Source organism: Tripterygium wilfordii, chromosome 22 (genome assembly GCF_013401445.1).
Source record: "Tripterygium wilfordii isolate XIE 37 chromosome 22, ASM1340144v1, whole genome shotgun sequence".
Taxonomy (NCBI): domain Eukaryota; kingdom Viridiplantae; phylum Streptophyta; class Magnoliopsida; order Celastrales; family Celastraceae; genus Tripterygium; species Tripterygium wilfordii.
In genome coordinates this window covers 12,855,802-12,880,205 of record NC_052253.1, presented here as the reverse complement: position 1 = coordinate 12,880,205, position 24,404 = coordinate 12,855,802, and the positions used below count along the sequence as shown (strand labels likewise).

At 38.2% G+C, this 24,404-nt stretch overlaps 6 protein-coding genes across 9 annotated transcripts; 4 read left to right on the top strand and 2 right to left on the bottom strand.

Moving 5' to 3' along the window:
* Window positions 1–224: 224 nt before the first annotated feature.
* Window positions 225–3,024, top strand: LOC119991188 (actin-7-like). 2 transcript variants are annotated; one of them, XM_038837438.1, is made up of 5 exons: window positions 225–400; window positions 1,186–1,255; window positions 1,349–1,742; window positions 1,827–2,440; window positions 2,527–3,024. In XM_038837438.1, exons 2-5 carry the CDS (start codon window positions 1,196–1,198, stop codon window positions 2,653–2,655), a joined length of 1,197 nt encoding a protein of 398 aa, XP_038693366.1. In that variant the 5' UTR covers window positions 225–400; window positions 1,186–1,195; the 3' UTR covers window positions 2,656–3,024. The 2 variants fall into 2 exon arrangements, with proteins under 2 accessions (XP_038693366.1, XP_038693365.1); XM_038837437.1 differs by having other exon boundaries at window positions 229–400; window positions 2,532–3,024.
* An 855-nt stretch (window positions 3,025–3,879) lies between these two features.
* Window positions 3,880–7,521, top strand: LOC119991779 (pre-mRNA-splicing factor ISY1 homolog). 3 transcript variants are annotated; one of them, XR_005466260.1, is made up of 3 exons: window positions 3,880–4,972; window positions 6,903–7,020; window positions 7,235–7,500. XR_005466260.1 is itself a non-coding variant. In XM_038838233.1 (2 exons), exon 1 carries the CDS (start codon window positions 4,067–4,069, stop codon window positions 4,967–4,969), a length of 903 nt encoding a protein of 300 aa, XP_038694161.1. In that variant the 5' UTR covers window positions 3,880–4,066; the 3' UTR covers window positions 4,970–4,972; window positions 7,235–7,500. The 3 variants fall into 3 exon arrangements, 2 of the variants coding, with proteins under 2 accessions (XP_038694161.1, XP_038694160.1); XM_038838233.1 differs by lacking the exon at window positions 6,903–7,020; XM_038838232.1 differs by lacking the exon at window positions 6,903–7,020 and having other exon boundaries at window positions 3,881–4,972; window positions 7,231–7,521.
* On the bottom strand, window positions 7,427–9,927 carry LOC119991780 (fibrillin-5, chloroplastic). The gene is made up of 7 exons (XM_038838234.1): window positions 9,532–9,927; window positions 9,333–9,448; window positions 9,129–9,251; window positions 8,551–8,649; window positions 8,394–8,438; window positions 8,066–8,139; window positions 7,427–7,946 (listed from the first exon to the last, which is right to left on the bottom strand). The coding sequence occupies exons 1-7, from the start codon at window positions 9,800–9,802 to the stop codon at window positions 7,868–7,870; spliced, it is 807 nt and encodes a 268-aa protein (XP_038694162.1). The 5' UTR covers window positions 9,803–9,927; the 3' UTR covers window positions 7,427–7,867.
* A 680-nt stretch (window positions 9,928–10,607) lies between these two features.
* On the bottom strand, window positions 10,608–13,158 carry LOC119990759 (protein BOLA2). Its single transcript, XM_038836843.1, has 3 exons — window positions 13,020–13,158; window positions 11,113–11,135; window positions 10,608–11,000 (listed from the first exon to the last, which is right to left on the bottom strand). The coding sequence occupies exons 1-3, from the start codon at window positions 13,080–13,082 to the stop codon at window positions 10,805–10,807; spliced, it is 282 nt and encodes a 93-aa protein (XP_038692771.1). The 5' UTR covers window positions 13,083–13,158; the 3' UTR covers window positions 10,608–10,804.
* Window positions 13,159–15,202: 2,044 nt separating this feature from the next.
* On the top strand, window positions 15,203–17,506 carry LOC119991809 (trihelix transcription factor GTL1-like). The gene is made up of 2 exons (XM_038838286.1): window positions 15,203–15,564; window positions 15,775–17,506. Exons 1-2 carry the CDS (start codon window positions 15,335–15,337, stop codon window positions 17,054–17,056), a joined length of 1,512 nt encoding a protein of 503 aa, XP_038694214.1. The 5' UTR covers window positions 15,203–15,334; the 3' UTR covers window positions 17,057–17,506.
* A 2,533-nt stretch (window positions 17,507–20,039) lies between these two features.
* On the top strand, window positions 20,040–22,440 carry LOC119990786 (fibrous sheath CABYR-binding protein-like). Its single transcript, XM_038836880.1, has 2 exons — window positions 20,040–20,492; window positions 21,657–22,440. The coding sequence occupies exons 1-2, from the start codon at window positions 20,211–20,213 to the stop codon at window positions 22,185–22,187; spliced, it is 813 nt and encodes a 270-aa protein (XP_038692808.1). The 5' UTR covers window positions 20,040–20,210; the 3' UTR covers window positions 22,188–22,440.
* The last annotated feature ends 1,964 nt before the right edge of the window (window positions 22,441–24,404 follow it).

Here is a 24,404-nt window from a genome sequence, read left to right as displayed (position 1 = left end):
GCTCTTTGGTCTTGCTGAGGAGCTCTCTTCCTTGCCTTCTTAGATACTTGTCCTAGGGTGTTCACCCTTTGATGCTACCTTTTGTACACGATATTAAGACACGTGGCGAATTTTAAGAAAAGGTCATTTTGGTATCATCAACATTTTTCTAACCAAAAAAAAAAAAAATCTATGACAATCGCGCACGTATTGTCTCAATGCTCATGTTCGCCACCCTCATTTGTATTTCAAATCCCTCTATATATTATCCTCTCTCTTCTCGTTCTCTCCAATTTATCGCGGCTACACCCACGTACCCTGAGAAAGGAACAGCGGCCGGGCCGTCGTTGCAGATTGGCTTGGGTTGCTTCGCATCTCCTGCTCTCTGTCCATCTCTACGACTTTCGTCTCTCTCTTCGAGGTATCTCTTTACTCTTCGGTCTCTGAGTTAGATTGATGGTGTTTGGTGATTTGATTTATCGGTTTTAGCTCTCGATCTGTTTTTTGTGTGAACGATGGATGATTACATGTTTCAATTGGTGGTTTTCCTCTCTGAAGCTGATCTACGTTTTGATGCATGATTCACTATGGTTTGTACTGCCAGAGCTGAGATCTAGTGATCTAGATACGTTTGAAGCATGTCATTTATTGTGTCTGTTTTGGCGATTGACGTAGGCCAGGACGATCTGTAATGGAGAGTTTGTGTTATTTGTTTTGTCAGTAATCAGTAATGATCTTTGGCAGTTCTGCTACGATCAAGTCCCTGGATCTGTAATTTTTAATAAGCGACGTGCTCATTTTTTATATGCTTAATAGATCTATGGATTTGTTGTGTTATCTTAGGTTAGATTCAGTTCCTTCAAGCTGAGAAGGTAGTCGGAACATATTCGTTTGAATTTTTGTTTAAAATACTTCAATTATTTTATTGATGGTTGATAAATAAGCTCTAATTGTTGTAGTGTTTGATAGTTTATTTGATAGTTTATTTAGCCCGGGTGTGTCATTTCAAGTTCTGCATGATGTGCATTGTGGGATTGGATCTGTTTGGTTGACTGATTTCAAAAACTATGGGATAAGTTCTGAATTGTGCTCAATGTTTTTAATAAATGAAAATCATCACGAATTTGTATCAGTATCAAGCTGACCAGGGATCTATGGTTCCTCTGCTATATTGTACTCGTTACTGAATATATTATTGGATTGCAGTTTTTAAAAGATGGCTGATGCTGAAGATATTCAACCCCTTGTCTGTGACAATGGAACTGGAATGGTGAAGGTTAGTGTCACCTTTTCTTTTTTCCTTTGCAGTCACAATTACTTTTGCAATAATTATTTAGGTTAATGAATGTAATTTTATGGTTAAATGCAGGCTGGCTTTGCTGGTGATGATGCTCCCAGGGCAGTATTTCCAAGTGTTATTGGTCGACCTAGACACACTGGAGTCATGGTTGGGATGGGTCAGAAGGATGCCTATGTAGGTGATGAAGCCCAATCAAAAAGAGGTATTCTTACCTTGAAGTATCCCATTGAACACGGTATAGTTAGCAACTGGGATGATATGGAAAAGATCTGGCATCACACTTTTTACAATGAGCTTCGTGTTGCTCCTGAAGAGCATCCCGTGCTTCTCACTGAGGCACCTCTCAACCCCAAGGCCAACAGAGAGAAGATGACCCAAATCATGTTCGAGACCTTTAATGTGCCTGCCATGTATGTGGCCATCCAGGCTGTTCTCTCACTCTATGCCAGTGGTCGTACAACTGGTTCGTATCAATTTCTCTCTGTATCTAGCTCCTTGTGCTGTTGTGATATCATTGTGGCAATAAATGATCTTCCCCTTTGAACAGGTATTGTGCTGGATTCTGGTGATGGTGTGAGTCACACTGTGCCAATCTATGAAGGATATGCCCTTCCTCATGCCATCCTTCGTTTGGACCTTGCTGGTCGTGATCTGACAGATGCTTTAATGAAGATTCTCACAGAGAGAGGGTATATGTTCACCACCACAGCCGAGCGGGAAATTGTTCGTGACATGAAGGAGAAGCTTGCATACGTTGCCCTTGACTATGAGCAGGAGCTTGAGACTGCAAAGAGCAGCTCCTCGGTTGAAAAGAACTATGAGTTGCCTGATGGACAGGTTATCACCATTGGAGCTGAAAGATTCCGTTGTCCAGAGGTACTCTTCCAGCCATCTCTCATCGGAATGGAAGCCGCTGGAATCCACGAGACCACCTACAACTCTATCATGAAGTGTGATGTTGATATCAGGAAGGATCTTTATGGTAACATCGTTCTCAGTGGTGGTTCCACTATGTTCCCTGGTATTGCAGACCGTATGAGCAAGGAGATCACAGCTCTCGCTCCAAGCAGCATGAAGATTAAGGTTGTGGCACCACCAGAGAGAAAATACAGTGTCTGGATTGGAGGGTCAATTCTTGCATCACTCAGCACCTTCCAGCAGGTAAAATATTTTCTTTTATTTAACTTTTGTTTACCTCATCATCATAGATATTGTTCCAAGACTGACAATGTGGGCTTTGTCTCTCTATCAGATGTGGATTTCCAAGGGAGAGTATGATGAGTCTGGTCCGTCCATTGTTCACAGGAAGTGCTTCTAAGTTCTTTACAAGTGCTTTGATGGTGAGTTCTTTTGCTTTTTGTTGGCTTTTTGTGTGATGACTCGTGTCATTTGAACTCAAGTTTTGGTTGGGTCATTGAAGGAGAGCTTTTTCAGATTTTGATGTATCATTAGCCTCTCCATTCCATTGTGATTCTGCATTTTTCTTGTGGCTTTGGTGGCTTTTCCCTGTAATGGCTTTCCTGGAAGTGGTGGGCAGTCTTGTTGTCAAATCCTTGGTTGCCTGGAATCATCCATGGATCTATCATGTCTGTAGTAGGAAGCTTGTAGCTGGAGAGTGATTGTGGTGCTTAATTTATGTTTTCCTTTTTTTCTTACTTCCATATTTGAAGAATTTTGCTCCCTGAGAACATTAATGTTAATAGATATTGTATGAGGGAGTTTATATTAGTGTCAGTTTGCGGTCATAATCTTGCCCTGGGAATTATATTTATTCCTACATTATTTTGCTTCCCCTGCTTCTTCATGTTTCAAGCCGTCACAACCCACTCACACAGTGTCACAGACACAACGTATACTCATATAGGGATTAGAGAGTATAATGCGAATAGGAAGCCCAATTATAAGCCCAAAGCATGTAAACCCAGAGGCCAGAATGTCCATGTTGAGTGCTATTGACCCATCAACAAGTCAGGCCCAACCCATATAGTAGCCCATATCAGTTAGGGCTCATTTGTTTTTTTTTTTTTTTTTGTAGGGGAAGTGGGTTTAGCCGATGCAGATTCGCAAACCTAATGTTGCTCTGTTAAGAAGTCCTCTGTTTTGGTGTATTTTCTTGAGTCTTGGATGTTCTATGAATTGAGAGACTCTTCATAGCTCACATTCAGCTTCCACATGTTCAGTAACATTTTTGTTTTATTTTCAAATTCAATAATTTGATTGCATTTTCAATATTTATCTCCATTTGCATATTTAAAATCATAAAGATCGTATTAGATAAAATTAATAAAAAATAATTTATTTGTCCTAAAAAGACCATCTACTCATCAATAGGCAGCAATCATATACAAACTATCACACAAACTCAACAAGTATCAACATGGCACAATTAGCACAGTCTATGAACTAATTATTAGAATGAGTAAAGAGATGGGAGTGAGAGAGATTCAACCAATGTATTATGTACAAGACTACAAGCCTATTCTCTGTAGTCTGTATAATCCTAATGGGCTAAAATAAATAATCCCGGCCCAAATATTATATCCCACTGGGCCCATAAGATAAGCCCAAATATATCCCTAATCGGCTAAACCGATGGCAATTTACTCTGCAATACTGCGAATCGAATACGACCGAGACCGCGAATGCTGCCGAAGATTTGAGATTTGTTCGCCCCTTTTATATATCTAGGGTTTACAAATTCCCTCTGCATACTTGATACTTGATCTTCAAGTTCCTCACAAATTTTCAATCTAGCTTTTCGTTTCTGCGTTTCGAAACTTCAAAGCCATGGCTCGTAACGAAGAGAAAGCTCAGTCGATGCTGAATCGATTCATCACCATGAAAGAGCAGGAGAAGAAGAAACCGAAGGAGCGGCGTCCGTACCTCGCCTCCGAGTGCCGAGACTTGGCGGAAGCGGACAAGTGGCGTCAGCAGATCATGCGTGAGATCGGACGGAAGGTTGCTGAGGTCCAGAACGAAGGTCTCGGGGAGCACCGGCTTCGCGACCTCAACGACGAGATTAATAAGCTCATACGTGAGAAGTTGCACTGGGAGCGACGCATTGTCGAGCTCGGCGGTCCTAACTACACCAAACACTCAGCTAAGATGACGGATCTAGAGGGCAACATCGTCGACGTCCCCAACCCCAGTGGTCGTGGTCCCGGTTACCGGTACTTTGGAGCCGCTAAGAAGCTCCCTGGTGTAAGAGAATTGTTTGAGAAACCACCGGAGCTGCGTAAAAGAAGGACGAGATACGATATTTATAAGAGGATTGATGCCAGTTATTACGGGTACAGAGACGATGAGGATGGAGTTCTCAAAAAAGTGGAGAAGCCAGCGGAGGAAAAGATGAGGAAGGAAGCTGTGGAGGAGTGGCGGAGGATGGAGGATATAAGGAAGGAGGCGAGGAAAGGAGTGAGTGAGGTGGTGAGTGTGGGGCCTGCAGTGAAGGAGCTGTTGGTTGAGGAAGAGGAAGACGTGGTGGAGGAGGAAAGGATGAAGGAGAGGGAGGAGAATGAGAGGAGAGATAGGGAGAGGGAGTTTGTGGCACACGTGCCACTGCCAGACGAGAAGTTGATTGAAAGAATGGTGGTGGAGAAGAAGAAGATGGAACTGCTGAGCAAATATGCTACCCAAGATTTGCTGGAGGGGCAGAGCGAGGCCAAGGCAATGCTCAATATTCAGCGCTAAAAGGTGAATTATTGGTAACCAAAGTGCTTGAATTTTTTTTACCAGTTTGGGCATTGAAGTGTAGTAGAGGAAGTCGTCTAATTCTGCGATTCTTACATTGTTGCTCGGAAAGATTTATGTATTTCTTCTTTTATCTGTATGTTTCTTTTTTTATTGATAAAATTTGGATGTTGGAAACTTGAACATGGGAGATGCAGTTTTATTGTCCAAGAAAAGACAGATTAGTATTGCCGTGGTTTTTTCATTGCTGTTGCTGGTCTTATATCAAACATGCATATACTAATCTTATGGGTTACCAAGGCCTGTTATTCAGCTCCTTTTTCAATTTCAAAACTTCTTATCAATACCAATTCAATCTTTTAAGCTTACTGTGTGTGTTGATCTTTGGGTTATTGTTCATTTATATTTGTTATGCATGAGGATTAAGCAGCCTCCTTTTAACACGGTAGAAACCTTGAGTGCTCGACTTTGTTCATCTATCCCACTGCGGGAGACTTGCACAAGTTGTTTACTTTTACAGGCGCACGTGGTTCAGTACTAAAGTTGCAGGAGTGCACCTAGAGGGCACATGTTCAATTCATGGAAACAACTTTTCCACATATTATGTGGGGTAACCTTATGTAAGGGAGTTGTTTACCTTTTCACACAAGTGGACATGTAACCAAGTGGTAGAATTGTATGGGTGCAACTTAGAGGTTACAGGTTCAATTCTTGGAGGTTCAATTCTTGGACACTGTCTTTCCACATATTATGTGAGGGTAAGGTTTGTATACATCTTGTTTGTCCTTGACTAATGTGGGAGTCTTGTGCACGAGTGTTGTTTATCTTTTTTTGAAAGAGTGTTTTTTCAGACAACATGGGTAGAGTTGTTGGGGTGCAACCTAGAGGTCATAAGCTCAATACCGGGAAACAATTTCTCTAAATAATATGTGGGGGTAAGGTTTGTGTGCATCTTGTTAGTCCTTAAGTCCACTCACTGCCGCCCGCTGGAACCTTATGCACTGCAGTTGTTTATATTTTTTTTATTTATTCTTATGACGACTCCTTGTGCTTTTCCATGTCAATTGATTCTCTTTTTTTTCTTTCTACTGAACTATAGGAAAAATATTACCATAAAAAATCGAAGGGAAGCTAGAATATGTTCATAACTTCAATTTTGTTATATGTGAGTTTTACTTTTATTTTATTTTATATCAGGGGTAAATCTGCAGTTTTATAGGGGGATGATGGCTGTAGCCTTAGTGTTCTCTCTCCTTCTTTCTTTCTCTCTACCCTGTTCTTTCTTCTTCTTTGCTACACCTGTTCTTTTTTCTTTGCTGCGGATACCTCTCTATTCTCAGCACCAGAAACACCTTGTTGTCCTATCCCAATTCCTCTTTCCGAATCCCTAAACCCACCTAAAAACAATTGTAGGGCAGATTTCTAAGTCCGTCCTCCATCATAGACTTTCTGGATGTATTTAGTTCTCATAGTCCACGATGCAGATGGGTCTGGAATTGTTGTATTACCTTTTATTATATGCAGATGGCCTTAATTTTCAGTTTATTAAAGTTACATTCCCAATTGAAGCTCAAAAATACAGTAGGGGCAGAAAATGATGCTGTGTCTGTAACTTCTATTATTTGTGCACATCATGAACAATGTGTTATAAATATTTAGACAGAGTTGATGTTAGGAGTTAGGACACTGAAGAGTTCACAAGAAAAAAGTGGGTGAAAACTGTGTAGAGCGTTCTTTTTTCTTGTGGTAGTCTGGTTGTGTAATCTTTTGAAAGAGCATGTGCATTGCATTGTCTTGAAAGTAATTTCTTTTCATCATTTCTTGAGTTTGAATATGGATGATTCAAAACTACATATAGCCTTGACGGGAGATGATGACAAAATGAACTGCTCTCTTAATTTTAATCTAGTTTTTCCCATCTTTTTAAACTCAGGTCATGATGAGTTTGAAAATTTTAGCAGTTTGGCTACCCATGTCTAAGACACCATTGCTTTTGGAGGATATCCCTGGTTTGAGAATTGAGAAGCTAAGCTGGAAAAAGGATTGTGACTGTGTGTATTTTTTGGCATTCAATCTCCCTCATATCTATGGCAATTTGATACTTTCCTTTGTTATAATAGTACTCTACAATCTAATTTATGGCAACATTTTGGTTAGCAAGGATGCAAAATCAGATGAGAAAACTTTCTGCATCTTTTCTGAAGTGATTCTGTGGAAGACATACAACTTCACTTGACCTTATTATATTTTGTTATGTATAGGCAGGTGCACTTGAGAGTTTCTATCTAAATGTTGCTGCAACAGTAGTCTCTGGCATCAAATTGCTGTCCCAGTTGCTCGAAAGCCCGACTGGAAAGTTCACCAGGTGCGGTTAGGCTTATTGTTTGTAATCCATTTTTCAGAATGAGAAGTTGACAGCTTGACTTCCTTTTGTAAATATGTCATTAGACAACGAGATTAGTATTGAAAGCTTGTATTATTGATTTTGCTGTAATATGACACCAAAATCGTTCAAAATTTGAAACTACAAATGCTAAAGTTGATGGTTTTCATCATCCTTGATGAATAAAGATTCAAATAGATAAAATAATTTACCAGCATTCGACTATGGTTACAGTTATTTGCAGCAGCAGAAAAATGCCCTCCTTTCCCCAATTGTACAATTACGGTTTGATTTTACCATCATCAAGTCGTATTTATACAATCACAGGGCGATAACCCAATTGGTTATGGCGATAACCCAATTGGTTATCTCGCTCTTAGGCGATCTGTATGTGCGGATGTCCAGCGTTCGAAACCCTCGAGGGTATTTTCTAATCTTAATTGTAACCAGCTTTGAAACTGTTTCTACGTTTATGAATTACTGTAAATGTAAAGGAACAAATTGAATCTTAGGTTTCATGTTTTTTCTGTTCTCTCCAGGATGAAGATATTGCCTTTATCGTCTCTCCCTATCTTCATTGTGTCATCAACATATCTACAATGGTTAAGGCAAGCAACAAACATAGTTTCTCTGCCACTTTTAATACCAAGCCTTAATGAAATTATTATCTAACAAAAACTGCATTAGTATAATTGAATTTGAAGAAAGGATACGATATCTCCAGCCAACCCTCTGGATTGAAGATCTTGAGGAGCAGCTCATGATTTCTCCGAAACAAGTTCATTAACTGCACTTCCCAATCCGAAAAAAACTAATGAATTTGATAACCAGAAATGTTAAATCTGTTTGGTATGTTTGTTTTCCATGCGTTTTCTGTTTTTATTTCGCAGAAAATAAAAAATAACCCAGAACATACATTTGGTTGTCGATTTTGAGAAACGGGAAAAGTAACTAAAATCACTTGAAAACGAAAAACGAAAAAAAAAAATGACTTTTTCTGTTTTCCGTTTTTTAAAAATGGAAAGAAAATAAATCAAATACCTGTTCAGGAGTGATTGCTGAGTTCTCATAACTTATGTTAACCCTCTGAAAAAAAAATTGAAAGGAAAAACATTTTATCAGAAACTTACCAATATTTTCAAGCAAATAAAGGAGGAAAACAGTGCGAATAGTAATCAGAAAGTAGTGAAGCCTTAACTGATTTGGATGCAATATTGAAGGAGGATTCAATTGTCAGCTGTCCATTCAACAAGTTTAAACCCCTAACACTGAACTTGATCTCATTAACTGCTTTGCCCTCCATTTTTATATCAGCAAATTAATGTCAGGACTTGGTTTAAGACAAAAAAAAAACATTATGGAACAGTATGTATAACAAAAACAAAGTCTGTAGTAACCACTTGGCCATAGTCTAGTTGGTTCTCTCCGAACTTAGGGCTTATGGTGCCCAAGATGGGGAGTTTGAGCTAATCAACTAGATATTTCCTTCCGGAATCCTGGTTTAATGAGTTTGTCCCACTTTCGGGCCCTTACCAACATGGATTTTGGCCCAGTCGCCACCGTGGCACGGACTGTTCTGGCAGCCTAAAGTTTTTGCCCACTCAACTATCCGAATGACATGTTAAGCTGGATAGTTTCTCGGTTAAAAAAAAAAAGAAAAGCAAAACCTGTATTTCTTTTGCTTTAGTGGCTATCAGCTAATCATAATTGGTAAAAAAAAATGAAAAAATTCTTAAAAGAAAAGCAATCCCATTATGTGGCTTAAATTTGTTGTACCTTATCAGCATCAATGGTCTGGTAAAAATCTCCCAATACCACAAAGTCTCTCAACCCAAGCTTTGTTCTTTTTGAACCCAGAATAGTAATTGTACTATAGACAAGCCTCCAAGAGCCACCCACCTTCCAGTATTTAGAAACCAAAACTGTCAAATACCATTTCAATCCATTTTCATTCTGAAGAAAATAGAAGATTGGATTTACCTTATTTAGATTCGAAGTAGGTTCTGAGGTTGGATTCTGGGACTCCAACAATGCAACCAGACCTTCAATCTCAGATTTCTTTGCAGATTGGACTCCAAAAATCCCTCTATTGATTCCTTACAATACATACATATATGTATATATAGTTGACCAATAGAGAAGAACAGCAAATGGAAGAGCAGAATTGAAGGAGACATACCTTGGAGTGCCTGATAGAGGTCAGATTTTAACTGTTCAGTTGTCCTGTAATCTTCTATTTCCTTGTCAGCGGCACCAACTAAGCCAGAGCTTTGCTCAGCTACTCTGGTGTGCCTAAACCCAGATGAAGAATCTCCAAATACTGTGGTTGGAATCAATGAATGAGTGAAGGAGACTATGTTGTGAGTTATTGGTATAATTTTCAATCTGGGTATTATTGGAGGAATGGGTTGGAAGGTTGGGATTGGTGGGTAGACAAGCTTGGGGGCCATAAAATCCAATGAGGAAAATAACTTTCTGTGTTCTGTTCTGGACAGAAGATATGGATTAAACTTTAAAGAGTCATGGCTGGGAAGCTTTGAGAGTGCTATACTGAATAGTGTTTTTTTTTTTTTTTTTTTTTCCCTCTTGCTGATAATCTGACTTATCGATTATTTATGGCCATTGAATGACAGATATATAGTACATGGCAGTATTACACATCATACATATTTGTATCTTTAATTTATGCTGTTATTTACAACTGTACCCCATGCCGGCTGACAATTCTCATGTGCGTTCTTCGTGCAATGAAAATCTTGTCCTTTCTACATTTAATTAAGACATTTAGATGAATGAACACCAAAGATTTCCAACTAGGTACGCAAAACAACTGAAAAGATTTCCAACTCCAACAATTGATTGACCGGAATTAGATCGGAGTGATCTATTTGTCGAAATTTGAAACATCCAATGACCTAATTGTAAACATTTTCAAGTCGGTGACCTAATACAAACGCTCTCATCTTTCAATAACCTATTTAAACTTTACCCTCTCCAAACACGTGAGTTCAAAACCATCAGGATATAATGGGTCCGTTTCACAGCGTGTGTTTTACACTGCCAAACGCACCGCTTTGCTTCTTTTCCACTACTCATCCATCGGGCCACAACCCTTCAGTGGCTGACCTACCACTGCACCACTACCCTTTTATGTCATTGCTGGCAAGTACTGGCATTCACTATTTTTTTCGACAGTATAGAAAGTAAATTTGGATGGTATACATACTTCACATTCGGCACAAGTTTTTCACAATGCAGGGTCGAAAGAGCAAAAATTTAATAACCTGCCAAAGATAAAGCAAATTGCAGATTAACAATGTACAAGCCATTTATTCTAAATTCGGCCACATATTAATCCACGAGAAACAGTATAATACAACTTTTAAGTCTGTCGAATTCACCGCTGTTCATCAGTTACATATAACATACTATGGCGATCTTAAAAACATGCCTTAAGCAGCAGGTTTAGATACTTCAGACGACTTCTGTTGTTTCCACTGCTCTGGGGTCTGTGCTTTCTTTATTGAGAGAGCATGAATCTCTTTCATTTCTTCAGCCAGAGCAGCATTCACCAAACGATGCCTCTCTAGCAACCTTTTTCCCTCAAACTGTTCTGAGACAATCTCTAAAGCAAAACTTGTACCACACCTGAGGGTCGTATAAAATTCCGTAGACTGAATCAGAGGCGTAATGTACATGATATAAAAATAAAACACAGGGAAAAAAAAAACATAAATCTATTCGTCAATCAAGTACTCACCCTCCAGATATATCTTCTACTTCCTGAAACATGCAAGTATAAACATTATTAGCTCAGAAAGAAAAGTCATTGGATTTCACAAGTATTACTAGGCACAAAGCAAAAAGGAGTTGTGAGTTGTGACATAACACAAAATTCAAGACTAAGCTAGATCATGACAATCATTAAGGAAAACCACACTATCTAGTGCACGAAATAAGTACATGATTGCATCCTGAAACTTTGATGTTGAATTTAGCAATGGGAGTGCAATCATGGCAGTATGGCACAGCTGAGCAACGAGTATCTTATTTTGACGATTTCTTAGCCAGGGTGGGGAGGAGGAACATATGGACTCAAAAAGAATACACAAACATGAAGTAGGAACTAATATTTTTTATCTAGACCTCTTCTTTTCTGCATCCATGCCAGGAGGCTATAAGTGTGAGTTGATTCCCACCTAGTATGTTTCAAAATTAGGAGAAAGAAAGGACATGTAAGAGCATAAGCCGTTGCCACTGTGACCTGGGGATGCCAAACGTATCAAATGAACTAATATATGTAACTTCAATATAAGGAAACAATTGAATAGATAACTTTTGAAAAAATAGAGCAACAATGCAGGGCATGAAGATGGTGGTTCACTCCCCCAATGAACTAATATATGTGTTACTACTGTCTGTTTGATGAATTAATTGAAAGTAAACCAGGTTACAGTACCTGATCAACTATCAACTCAAGCTGATAGTGATAGAACATAAAAAGAAAGATCCAACGAATTCAATGAAGTAGACGGAAATACTTTTAGAAGGAACTTCTAAATAATGAAATTCTTAAGAAAACTATATTCTAAACCACCTTCCTTCCTTGTGACAAGGAAAAAAAATTGCCAACTATACTATGAACGCTCTAGAGTTCGACTCTTTATAAGGCCCCCAGGCCTTCTGCCCCATCCTAACCACAGACAGTAGTAACACAGATCTCACTATCTCAGTCTTCTACATAGAAATAGGCAGCTTGAATTATAAAGCTCTAGTCTTCAACTTTAATTTCTCACTCCAAATAGAATTGTTTTAAAAAAGAAATCAGACAAAAAGGCTGAAAATTGTGGCCAGAGAGTTTAGATCCATTAAAGACAAAATAATCAATGAATAAATCTACCAAATTCTTCCCCTAAGTGCTGGTTAGGCACAGATAAAAAGGTGAATAAAAATCTCTGTGATCATCTAAATAAGAAAAATGAAAATGTTATGCCATACCCAACCTAACAACAAGATCACTGAAAATTCCCAAACTGACATCTCCTAGTTTACATAATATAGCAACAATAAATCTCCTCCATTCCAAGTGGACCACATTTCCACATCCCCTTAGACTTTATATCATTCATATATAGCCTCCAAAGTTGGAAACTTAACAGAAGCTTCGTACTAATGCAGACAAAATCAGAGGTTAAAAAGAAAGAAATCAGTGAAATTCAGGGAACTGGACATATCAATTCCTTTCACGGTCTAGCGGATCCAAAAGGAGTGACCTATTTGGTATTGATGTCACAGTTAACAATTTACTCCTCCGATATTCCAACGACACAAAAAGGTAACAATTTGGTTGATCTCTAACATTCTGTTACCGATATTCAATATTCAATAATGCGAATTACAAATAGATTGGTTCAATGACCTAAAACCCCAAAGAACAACAACCAAAAGTGATCATGTAACAGAGCTGAATAACAAAACTGAATCAAAATCAGAACCAAGTAACTGTAAATAATAAGTGAGAATCAGTTGCTTCGATTGGAAATTAGGGCAAGGCCAATGTATACACAAGTAATCACAAAAAAAACACAAGTGCGGGCACACATACACACGCTCATATATATATATATAATGAAAGAGATGGCTAAAGAAGCGGAGATAAAAACTTACGAGATGTGAAGGATTCAACTTCGAAGTCAACGTCGATTCGACTTTCTCCTTGGTCACTCCCATCTTCCTCGACGTGCCTTCAGAGTTCAGAGTTCTCTGGTTTTAGGCGGTGTTAGTTATTTTTCTACGATGTTCGGCTGCGTTAAAGATTCACAGATTCCTTTTGGGTGGAGCTTGATGCAGGGCCCAAAAGCTATAAAGGCCCACTAAAATATTCTTTTAAACTTTAAATTTTTGTTCTAAGGCCAACATTTCAATCCAATAGTAACTCCCAAATTTGGATAATCTCAAACACAACCAATTAACTGATATCCTAGTTGGTGAATCTATCTAGGGTCAAGAGAGTCGGGGCTCTGCTGTAATAAAGTTACAGCAGGCCCCGCTGTAATACCTGTTTAAGGGTGAAATTTTTTTTATTTTATTTTAAAAAAATTATAAATGTGTAGTTTTTGGTGTTACGAATCCAATGATATATTTTTTGTTCAAAACAAAAATCATATGCTACATGAAAAATGCTTAACAATTTTAGACCATCGGATATAAACTCAAAAATTTGGTGTCTGGATCGCGATGAATTTGATTTTTGTTTTGAACAAAAAATATATCGTTGGATTCGTTAGATCATAAACTACACATCTATAATTTTTTCAAAATAAAATAAAAAAATTTTGTGATCCAAATCACCTACAGCGGGGTCTGCTGTAGTTTTTACTACAGCAGACCCCTGCCACCCCTAGGGTCAATCAATATGAATTCGAGAGATCGTGAGTTCGACTCATACTAAAAGTAATACCCTTGTAACCACGTGTTAGACTTTGACCCAACCTAACATGTTATCATATAGAAAACATGTGTGCGCGCTCATCTTACTGTACAAGTTTAGTCTTATATGGTGTTAGAAATCTACACCCCAAACAATCAATTATATTATCTGCTTTGGGATTTCGATCCTCACGGATACATCAGATTAGTCTTACGTGTTTGTTCATTCCAAGCCCAACAATTGAGCTAGGCTCAAGTCACTAAGTTTAGAAAAATGTCCAATTGATTGTTTAAAAGTGGACTTAAGTCATATATACCATTCGATAGACTTGTGTCTAATCAATGTGAGATTCTGTCTCTTAACATATCGGATATTTAAATAACAAATTTGTATAATGAGGTTGATTATCGATTACCCAAAAAAAATCTCAACACAAAAGGATGGAGATATTTTTTGAACCAAAACATTAGGTATGGAGAGTTAAATTGGATTGGTCTCAATCGATTGGGCCCATCCACTTGCGTGAGATGCTTCAATACCACAACTTTAATCACATCCCCCTCATTTTGTGAATATTGGACTTTTTAATGTTAGATTTTTTTCACCAATATCTTTCTATGTTAATGTGAAAAGACATGCCGCAAAAAAAAATCCAATTCCGTAAACCATTTAAACACGCCACGAGTGTCGATCGGTGAAGATAATTTGATGAATTTACCAAAGTAGAATAGGGTCATAATGGTAAGAGTAATGTTACAAACCCTAAAACATGTCCTCGTTTAATTATTTTACTATCAAATCTATGTAACATGTCATGTGTAAATAATCATTGATTATAACACACGTATAGAGTCCATTTAATATTCATGGGTGAAATAGGGGGGTCATATAGGAGTGTAAACTATAAACGGTTGGTTACAAATGTTTTTTTTCCAGATTTTTTGACTTGAAGTTAATAGAATCGACGGTTATTTCAACTATCAATTGATTCTATTAAAGAAATATATATATATATTTTTAAAAAAATAACTGATCGAAAAATTTGGTTATCGGTTGATTCGATTATCTCAGTAATTTTGAACAACCCTAGGGTCATATTTTGGGGTATGAAACATTATTCTTATGGTGAATTTCCTTGACGAAGTCAAAGATAAATGGAAAAGGAGGGTAGCTCTAAAAGCAAAAAGGTGGGCTTTGTGGGCCTGACTTTTTTTACCAAGTTTACCCTTGAGGCCTTGACCGGTATGAAAGCCCACAATCATTGACGGGAAGTCAACCCAAACCCCAGAAATCAACAAATTACCAACAAACCAATCAGTGCTTGACAAGTCAACAAAAACAGCTGGATTTACCCCACTTGATTACAACTTACTTCTTCCTCTCTTTTAAGAAACCCTAATTCACTCCGATGAACAACGAATTATATATATTATTCATATTTATTTATTTGTTGTAAAAAAAAGAGAGGAATTTAATCCATTTTCATCAAAATCAAAATTCACCACCACCAGGAGGGATTTTTCTGGGCTGTAATTTTCGGGAAGAAGCGGTTATGGAAATCTCGAATTTGCCGGAAAATCAGAGTGCTTCCGCGGGGAACAGGGAGAGTGGAGAGAGTGATGGAGAGGAGGAGAGACCGAGAGAGGAAGAGGGTGACCGGTACTCTGTTGGCAACCGGTGGCCGCGGCAAGAGACTTTGGCTTTGTTGAAGATAAGGTCTGAGATGGACGTTGCTTTTAGGGATTCTGGACTCAAGGCTCCTCTCTGGGAAGAAGTTTCCAGGTCAGTTCTTTTTATTTTATTTTCCCGAGAATTGATTTCTTGTTACTTTCAGTGCAAAGCTTGTGAATTTCTTGGTTATGGAGTAGTGGGTATTAAGATTTTTTTTTCTACTTATTTAATTTTATCTCAGAAGCTATTAGATTGTAGAATTGAAGTTATATGCATTGAAGTGGAAGAATCAGTGTTTTTTGTTGAACCTGTGGTGCTCAGGAAATTAGCTGAGCTGGGATACAACAGAAGCTCCAAGAAATGCAAGGAGAAGTTTGAGAACCTTTACAAGTACCATAGGAGGACCAAAGAAGGTCGATCGGGCCGTGCTAATGGCAAAAACTATCGGTTTTTTGAGCAATTAGAAGCATTAGAGAATCACTCCATGGTGGCTGCCTCAGTAAATCCAATAAGTTTTATCCAAAATGTTATTCCAAGTTCTATGCAAAACCTCAGTGCGAATTCCATTGACACCTCATCTACACCGGTCACATCTTCAAGTAAAGAATCTGGAGGTACGCATAGGAAAAAGAGAAAACTGAGTGAGTTTTTTGAGAGATTGATGAAGGAAGTCTTAGAAAAGCAAGAGAATTTGCAAAGGACCTTCATAGAGGCAATGGAGAAGTGTGAACAGGATAGGATATTGAGAGAGGAAGCATGGAAGATGCAGGAATTGGAGAGAATTAAGAGAGAGCGTGAGCTTTTGGTTCGAGAACAATCTATTGCAGCTGCAAAAGATGCGGCTGTTCTTTCTTTTTTGCAGAAGTTTGCGGAGCAAGCGACCTCAACACATCTACCTGAGGACCAAACAACTCTCCTAGAGAAAGCTGGGGAGAGGCAGTTTACTTTTAATGGCGATGATTTTACCCAAGGCAATAGTAATGTTGAGAATCTTAGGCAACTTAATGGTAATGGTGACAGTTTCAGTCATATAGGTTCGTCCCGGTGGCCTAAAGATGAAGCTGAAGCTTTGATTAGGCTGAGGACTAATCTTGATATGCAGTATCACGATAATGGGCCTAAAGGTCCTCTATGGGAGGAGATATCCGTAGCCATGAAGAAGCTTGGCTATGATAGAAGTGCGAAGAGGTGCAAAGAGAAGTGGGAGAATATGAACAAGTACTTCAAGAAGGTAAAAGAAAGTAATAGGAAGAGAGCTGTTGACGCGAAGACATGTCCATATTTCCATCAGCTTGATGCCTTATATAGAGAAAAGTCTCATCAGATTGATGGTTTGTACACTGAGAAGACTAAGAAGGTGGTCAATTCAATTCATGCTGGTTATGAAATGAGGCCTGAGGAGCTTTTAATGCATATGATGGGAGCACAAGAAGACCGGCAACAGCAGGAGCCAGCAGCAGGCGAGGGCATAAAAAGTGAAAATGCTAACCAGAATCAGCAAGAAGACAATGGAGAAAATGAAGACGAAAATGAAGATGAAGAAGAAGAAGATGCTTATCAAATTGTCGCCAATAATGCTAATGCAATGGCAGTGATGGATTGATCAAACCAGAAGCTGAAAGTATTTTTGAGAGCTGAAGTGAGTTTGCCTCGGCCTTGGTCGCTGCGAACTGCTTCATGGTTTTCCGGGTCAGAGGAGTTTTGACAAGTTTATTTTTGACCAACAGAAAGCTATCTACTTGAAGATGGACTTCTATAGTAAAAAAAAATCATCATTTGTTAAACAGACGTCTGTGTTATATACTGTGTATGTGGAAGAGATTACAACAAGGAGGCTGTATTATGTATGTAATATAGAACACTGTTGTTTTCACCTTTTGAGAGTGCACCTGCGTGTGTTAAAAAGTTGAAAATCATAGTTGCTTTTTGTAGTTAACATCAAGTCACTTTGTGCGTTCAGCATTAATGCTAATGATGCAATGAAGACCCTGATGCTTTTCTTTTAATATGATTCACATAATAATATGATTGCGAAGAACAGTATTTGTAATCATCTCACTTGTTCGTTTCCTGTTCTTTCTTTTTTTTCTCCCCTCTTGTTTTCCTTAAGATAGTGTCTGGGATGGATTTTTTGCTTCAGTTTCTCAGTGCCAAACCATTTTTTGCTTACATGAGAAAGACGGGATATGTCATATTCATGTATGTGTATGTGTATATATATATATATATCCCTTCTTCGCTGTAGTGAGAACTTGTGCAAACAGCAAACGGCAAAGCTTCTACCACCGTTACAAAATTAGGATCAGAATTAACCATTAGGGCAAATGCGATGGTTTCTTATTTGTTGGGCCAACAAAAATGTTAGCCCGGTCTCACCTCTATTACACAAAAAATCAAGTCAAACACGTATTCTAATACAGCCACATCAGCAAAACACATCTTCCAATACAACCACATCAACAAAACACAAATTTCTATACAATTTCTCTTTCAACCCAACATGGAGGCCAACAACATTTCATTCCTCCATATTATCCACAACAAAACTACACCAAAACATCAAATATCAATACATCCACATCAGTAAAACACTTATCCCAATACAGCCACATAAGCAAAACACATTTTACAATACAACCACATCAGCAAAAAACAACATCTTTGTTGACCCAATAACACTTTATCATTGCATTTGCCCTTAGTGTTGAGCCTCGTGGGCTGGAGGTAGATCGGGCTTTTGCCTTCTTTAGGCTCAACTAAAGACATGTTAGCCCAGCCCAATCCATAGTGGGTCTATAACCAATGGCCCAAGGGGCCTAGTTGATAAATTTTCTGACATGTTATTATTTCACGGCTTCTCTTTCAAACTCATAGCAGTTATAATCTCAACAATTAATTGTAAACACATGATATTAATCTTTATTATTTCCAGACTCAGAGAGACCCTATGTTGAATGAGGAGTGAAGCATATCCTAATAAGCTATTAAGAAAAATTTGTGCCCCAATGGAGCACTCCAGTTTAGGTCCCCTGATGTCTAGTTTTCACAGCAGAACCTTCTCTAGTGGGCCATGGACCGAGTTTACGGAGTTCCGGACTGGGTGTCCTCGTAATGGACTTTGGACTGGGTATCCACGTGGGCCCAACCTTGCCAGACTGTCGTTTGAAATTTGAACCTTCTTTGGGCCTTGAAACTGGAATTAAGCCGAATTGTGGCCCATTACATCTTTGATTTCCTTGTTTAGTTTTGTTTTGCAAAGCAGAGAAAAAGCAAAACAAAGCATGATCGCAACCTCAATGACGGTGTTGGCCTGGTGGCTATGGTAAGGTGCATCTTAATAGTCATGCTTTTCCGTCAAGATTCAATCCTCTCTCGAGACATGAATTCATAGATTGTGGATTAATACACGTGTTCGATACAAAAACTATGAAACTATCATTCATTATTGTAAGTTGTAACATTGTTCAAAAACTATATTTATTATGTAACAAAAAGAAAAATTTAATTCCATAATGAATTTTTTAATGTAATTTAATTATAATAATCGTAATGGCAAACACGACGTAGTAACATGGAAACAGAGACAGCTATGCTTAGATTCTGGCATTTCTGGAAATCTATTTGATCGTGCCTGCCTCTGCCTGCTTATTACAAATTTAAGAGTCTAAATGAAAAGTCCAAAATAAAGCCCAACTTTAGGAGACATGGGCCCATCAATAATGTTTATTTCTTCTACTATCTTGCAATTTTGAGTGATTAATGGTTATTGGGTTACAGTCTAAGCCATTGCAGACCATAATTTTTGCCTATTAAAGAATGAAAAAAAATCCAATTATTCATTACATAGAGCCACGTCAGCATTTCCAAGGCAATAATTTTAATTTATTTTTGGGGAAATCAAGTCAGAAAAAATAAACATTTGCCAAAAATTAAATTTTAATTAATAGACTAATTAAGATTAACAGTACCAAATTTAACTTTCCACGAATAAGAATTTTCCTTTCATAATAATTACTATGTGTGATTGTTGAAAACTTGAAATCTTTGAAATTTAAATTTTTTAGGAAAACTGAATTTCTCCCATATGAGGAATTCTCATTTCCTCCCAAAAAGAGAGCAATTCTCCTTAAGAATTGAGAATCCTCGTTTATTTTTAATTAAAATATTTATAATACTCTTTTGGAAAAACACATAATTTTGTCAATATATCACAATTATAATCAACAAATTTTAAATATGTCATTTTTTAATATTATTTAATTTCTAATTGATATAAAAAAATAACTTTCCTAACATATTTTTTTTTCTATTTCCATATCCAAATCCACCAGCCAAACAATAATGGATATGCCAAAAGTGGTGGGGGGAGGGAGGGAGCCATTAATAGAAATTGGCAGCTCAAACCCTAACATTGCCATATGCTGTAAATGGCCCTCTTCTCCTAATTAACCGTCAAACCATCCCCTCCCCACTCTTTCTATTTTCAGCCCCTCCTCTCTCTCTCTCTCTCCCTCCCTCCCTCTTTCTCTCTCTATACATATACATATATATAGATATTATTATTACATATATGTAAACAAACGTTAAAAACGCCCTTGAAACCATCCTCTCTGTTGTCTGTCTCTCTGTCTGTCCCTCCCTTTGACCCTAAAAGGAATATTCTCCTTAACTATAAAAACCTTCTCCTCTGATCTCTCTCTCTCTATCATCACATATCCTCTCTTTTCTCTTAAATCAATTGATTAGTAAAAAGAGACATGGGAGGCTGCGCGACCAAGCCCAAGGTATTGACGGGTGACGGGGAGGCTGAGGCCCTGCCTCCGGCTGCCGCTCCTGAGACGGCCAAGGAGGAAATTACGACGGCTCCTGCTGAGCCAGGCAAGGTGGAGGAAGCTGCGGCTGACTTGAAGACAGAGACGAAGGAGAAAGGTGTAGACGTTGTGGAAGAGGAAAAGAAGGTTGTCGAAGGCGATGGAGTGAAGGAAATTGTTGGTGAACAGGAAGACAAGCCTCGATCTCTCAGTAACTTGTTCAAAGAGGTAATAATTGTTCATTCTACGATTGATAATTCTTTTTGCATTAGAGGATGGTAATTTTGATTGATTTCAACAAAAAGAAGGCAATAGTTAGGGTTCTTTTCTGCCAACCCTCTCATATGTTTTCTGAGTGTAAGAATCAATAATTGGGACATCCATAAGAACAAATCCATGCGAATGGATAATATCTTTAATGTGTTTGGTGCGAATTTTTTTGTTTTCATGATATATAATCAAAATTTGAGATCCATTGATTGATTAGGTGTATTTGGACATCACTATGTGGAATACAGAACAAGGGTTCTTTCTTCTTGTTGGAAATTGAAAAGTTCAAGGAAGGATGTCTGGAATGGTGAATTAATTAATTAATAGACTGTATATAATTGAATTTTATAGGGGTATGGAACTAGTCCAACTGGAGAATAACTGAATCAGAATATAAGGTATCTCCATGAATATTCCATCACATACTCATTCAAATATTACTTTCCAAACTGGTCAAAGTTTTGAAGACCCACCACTTGCTCTGTTCCCCTTTGTTTTTTCCTGATCGTTTTGTATCATTGCTTTTCTTTTTTTTTTAAAAAAAAAAACTTACATGTTAGTTGATAAATAATGTTATCACATGGAATTGCCTGACCCACACGTCGGCAGTTGAAGTCTAGACTGTGACGTAAACGGTAAAAACGAACAAAGAGAGGGTGGCTTTTGGTGGCATAGGGACACTCCAATGCTAAAATCAATAATTTTCTTAAGAGTAATTGAAGAGTGTGAATTCTTAATTCAGAGTGTGTACCTAAGATGAGTCGGAGCATTCCTTTTATAATGGTTGAGATATGGGCATTGAGATCCAGCGAACTCTCTGTCATACCTGCGAGATTACATTATCACATATTTGTTGGATTGTTGGATCATGTATGTTGTGTTGTGATCGCATGTGGTTTGAATTCATGCGGATTCTCTGTCATTCCCCTTTTCCTTGGGTTGACTTCAACGAAAAGTTTTCTCCCCTGCGAAATCTTCTCTCTGCCACCTATCATGGGGACTATGCATAGCATTTTTTCTTCGATCGTATAACAAGTACAATTTTTGGCTACGATTCGAGTGATTTTGTTGTGCATTTCCTGTGTTTAATTTCTTGTGAACTTTGTGCTGTATTCTTTATAGAACGAAGGGAAACAAGGTGAGGCAGAAGCAGAGCCAGTGAAACAAGGAGTATCCGAAGCAGAGAAGCCTAAAGAAGAGTCTGAAACTAAGCAACCAGAAGCTCTGCCCGAAAAACAAGAACCATCAGAGCCAGAGAAGCCCAAAGAGGAACCTGAAATCAAGGTAGTACTAGAAGCACCAGTTGAGGTTGAGGAGCAGACCACTATCCCAGCCGCTGTTGTCGATGTTCCTGCAAAGACTGAAGCAGAGAAGGTTGTTGATGTAACACCACTAGCCGCTGTTGTCGATGTTCCGGCAAAGGCTGAAGCAGAGAAAGTTGTTGATGTAACACCATTAGCCGTTGTTGTTGATGTTCCGACAAAGGCTGAAGCAGAAAAAGTTGTTGATGTAACACCACTAGCCGCTGTTGTCGATGTTCCGGCAAAGGCTGAAGCAGAGAATGTTGTTGATGTAACACCAACAACCGCAGCCACAGCAGATACCCAGAAAGCACAGACAACTGAGGAGAAGAAAACTGAAGAATCAACGTGAAGAAAGAACTTCTGAAAATAATGTGCAAATTATGTGGGACTGAGTATATGAGGAAGGAAGGGCATGCCATTACTACCTAAGGCAATAGCTTGCGAAGATCATGAAGAGCTCTCTTGGTTTAGGAAATTAATGGTTATGAGTTAATTTGTTATCAAAATTTTCTTTTTAATTTGAGTTTGTTTAATATTCTATTTGTGTGAAGATTTAATTGTTAGATTTAACATAAAATCATCAATTCTTATTTATTCACCTATTTTATGCATGTTCTATTACCCAGGACCTTTATAATTTCAACAATCTCACAGATCCTATCGTTTTTTTTCTTCCTAACTACTCGAATGCGGAGATTAATGCACGCGATCTCATATGAATCATGTGAATTCCACATTTTCATAATGATTTATATTAGATAGGGTTACCTAGCCCGTTGAGGGCCCAAATAACTTCAAGGTTGTCAGGGTGCCCAAGTAACAACCCGGGTCCAGAACATCCTAAGAAGGCTAGGCCCAAGAGAAGCATGTGCTAATCCAGCGCAACATTAGCTACAATTACATGTCCTACCGCTAGTTGGGCTTGGGCGGAAGACGGCAGCGCGATGAAGATTGAGCTCGAAGGCGAATCAAACGAGATTTCTTTCTCGGTGGATTGATTCTGTCATGGGCCTAACTATACACTAGAAAATCGGCTTGTTAGTGATAGGTTTGTCCAATCTTATAAAACACTTTACCTCAACACATTCTTCCAATGTGGGATATGTGACAAACCACCACCTTCCTACACCGAATTCCACGTCAACTACACTCTACCTGAGGCTTTCACCCGGCTAGGCCCCTCAACAGGAACCGTTCATCACAGGGTCAACAGGTAGCCCTTTACGCGGCCCGGCCAGTAATGTGCCTACACCAAAGAGATGGGCTTTGGCTTCGATATCATTTGTCATGTGCCTAACTATACACTAAAAAACCGACTTGCTACTGGTAGGTTTGCCCAATCTTATAAAACACTTTGTCTCAACCCATTCTTTCGATGTGGGATATGTGATAGATTCGATCGCCTCGTTCCCTTCATTGGAGAGAGATTCTTAAAGCATGGTTTAGTCGCCTAGTAATGACTTACTCAAATGGCGTTGAACGGGACTATGGAAATTCTCACCAACGGTACGGAATGGGACGCATAAAAGGTGTTCGACAAATGTCCCACCCGACGCATGGTTAATACATTGTTTAATGGCAAATAAACATACAACGAAGAAGGATAAATATGAATGGAGAGAGCTCGAATGAACAGGTCAGTACTCTGAAAGTTAAAGCTTTTCGTCATTTCATATTTAATATGGCCGCATTGATCATTCATTCATTCTTCAATTATTAGGAGAAAAAAAAAAAAAAAGTGAATGCCATTTAAAAAGAAAGACATTAGTTTAAATGTTAATTTCGAGAGTGGTTCAATTCAATGCATCAACCAAACACTGACGAATATTAATTACTTTTGGGCTTTTTGTTTGAATAAGTTGTTAATTGAACATTTGTCTTGGAATTTTCAGATATGTATTTGTCAAACTAGCTTTTTTATTTGATAACTATAAGTTAGTTATTGGGAAATTAGACTCACGATCCTCCTTGACAGAGATATCACATGAACAAAGAGAAATTGAAATAGAAAAGTGCAACAATCAACACAAGAATTTACATCAAAAACCTTCAAAACAGGAGGAAAAATCACGGTCATTGTCAAAAGACAACCAAGAGAAAATTAATTACATAAAAAATTTGTACAACCACACATATGATTTTCTCTCACCCAAGAACCCAATTATACCTAAGAGATTTTCCACAAAGTTTTCTCTACATAGCGTTCTCTCTTGTAAGACTTGTTCTTAAGCTAACTCTCGGCACACAAATACCATTTACGGGTCACGGTCACCCTTATAAAGAAAACAAGGAAAAAATTCCTTTTGTGTTCCATCTTGCTTTGAACACTACAAGCATGCCGTGTTATACTGTTATTTGTCAAACATATACATATACATGTCTATAACACATGCCGTGTACTATTATATCAACAAGACACCAAGCTTTCTTCAAAGTACAGTGCCCTCCCTTCACCAATAGTCCCGTGCCTCTTCAATCATCAATTGTTTAATTTGATCAAAATACTAACATTAGTTACTTGTCCAACAAGGCATGCATTTGATTCCCCTAATGATCATATATTGTT

Coding starts and splice junctions, on each gene's coding strand:
- LOC119991188 (XM_038837438.1), top strand. CDS start 1,196: ATGGCTGATGCTGAAGATATTCAACCCCTTGTCTGTGACAATGGAACT. Junction 1,256..1,348: donor ATGGAACTGGAATGGTGAAG/GTTAGTGTCACC, acceptor GGTTAAATGCAG/GCTGGCTTTGCTGGTGATGA. Junction 2,441..2,526: donor CACTCAGCACCTTCCAGCAG/GTAAAATATTTT, acceptor CTTTGTCTCTCT/ATCAGATGTGGATTTCCAAG.
- LOC119991780 (XM_038838234.1), bottom strand. CDS start 9,802: ATGGCCCCCAAGCTTGTCTACCCACCAATCCCAACCTTCCAACCCATT. Junction 8,140..8,393: donor CAGCAATCACTCCTGAACAG/GTATTTGATTTA, acceptor TGGGAAGTGCAG/TTAATGAACTTGTTTCGGAG. Junction 7,947..8,065: donor GAGGGTTGGCTGGAGATATC/GTATCCTTTCTT, acceptor TAACCATTGTAG/ATATGTTGATGACACAATGA.
- LOC119991779 (XM_038838232.1), top strand. CDS start 4,067: ATGGCTCGTAACGAAGAGAAAGCTCAGTCGATGCTGAATCGATTCATC.
- LOC119991809 (XM_038838286.1), top strand. CDS start 15,335: ATGGAAATCTCGAATTTGCCGGAAAATCAGAGTGCTTCCGCGGGGAAC. Junction 15,565..15,774: donor CTCTGGGAAGAAGTTTCCAG/GTCAGTTCTTTT, acceptor TGTGGTGCTCAG/GAAATTAGCTGAGCTGGGAT.
- LOC119990786 (XM_038836880.1), top strand. CDS start 20,211: ATGGGAGGCTGCGCGACCAAGCCCAAGGTATTGACGGGTGACGGGGAG. Junction 20,493..21,656: donor TCAGTAACTTGTTCAAAGAG/GTAATAATTGTT, acceptor TATTCTTTATAG/AACGAAGGGAAACAAGGTGA.
- LOC119990759 (XM_038836843.1), bottom strand. CDS start 13,082: ATGGGAGTGACCAAGGAGAAAGTCGAATCGACGTTGACTTCGAAGTTG. Junction 11,136..13,019: donor AGTTGAATCCTTCACATCTC/GTAAGTTTTTAT, acceptor TGCATGTTTCAG/GAAGTAGAAGATATATCTGG. Junction 11,001..11,112: donor GTAGAAGATATATCTGGAGG/GTGAGTACTTGA, acceptor TACGACCCTCAG/GTGTGGTACAAGTTTTGCTT.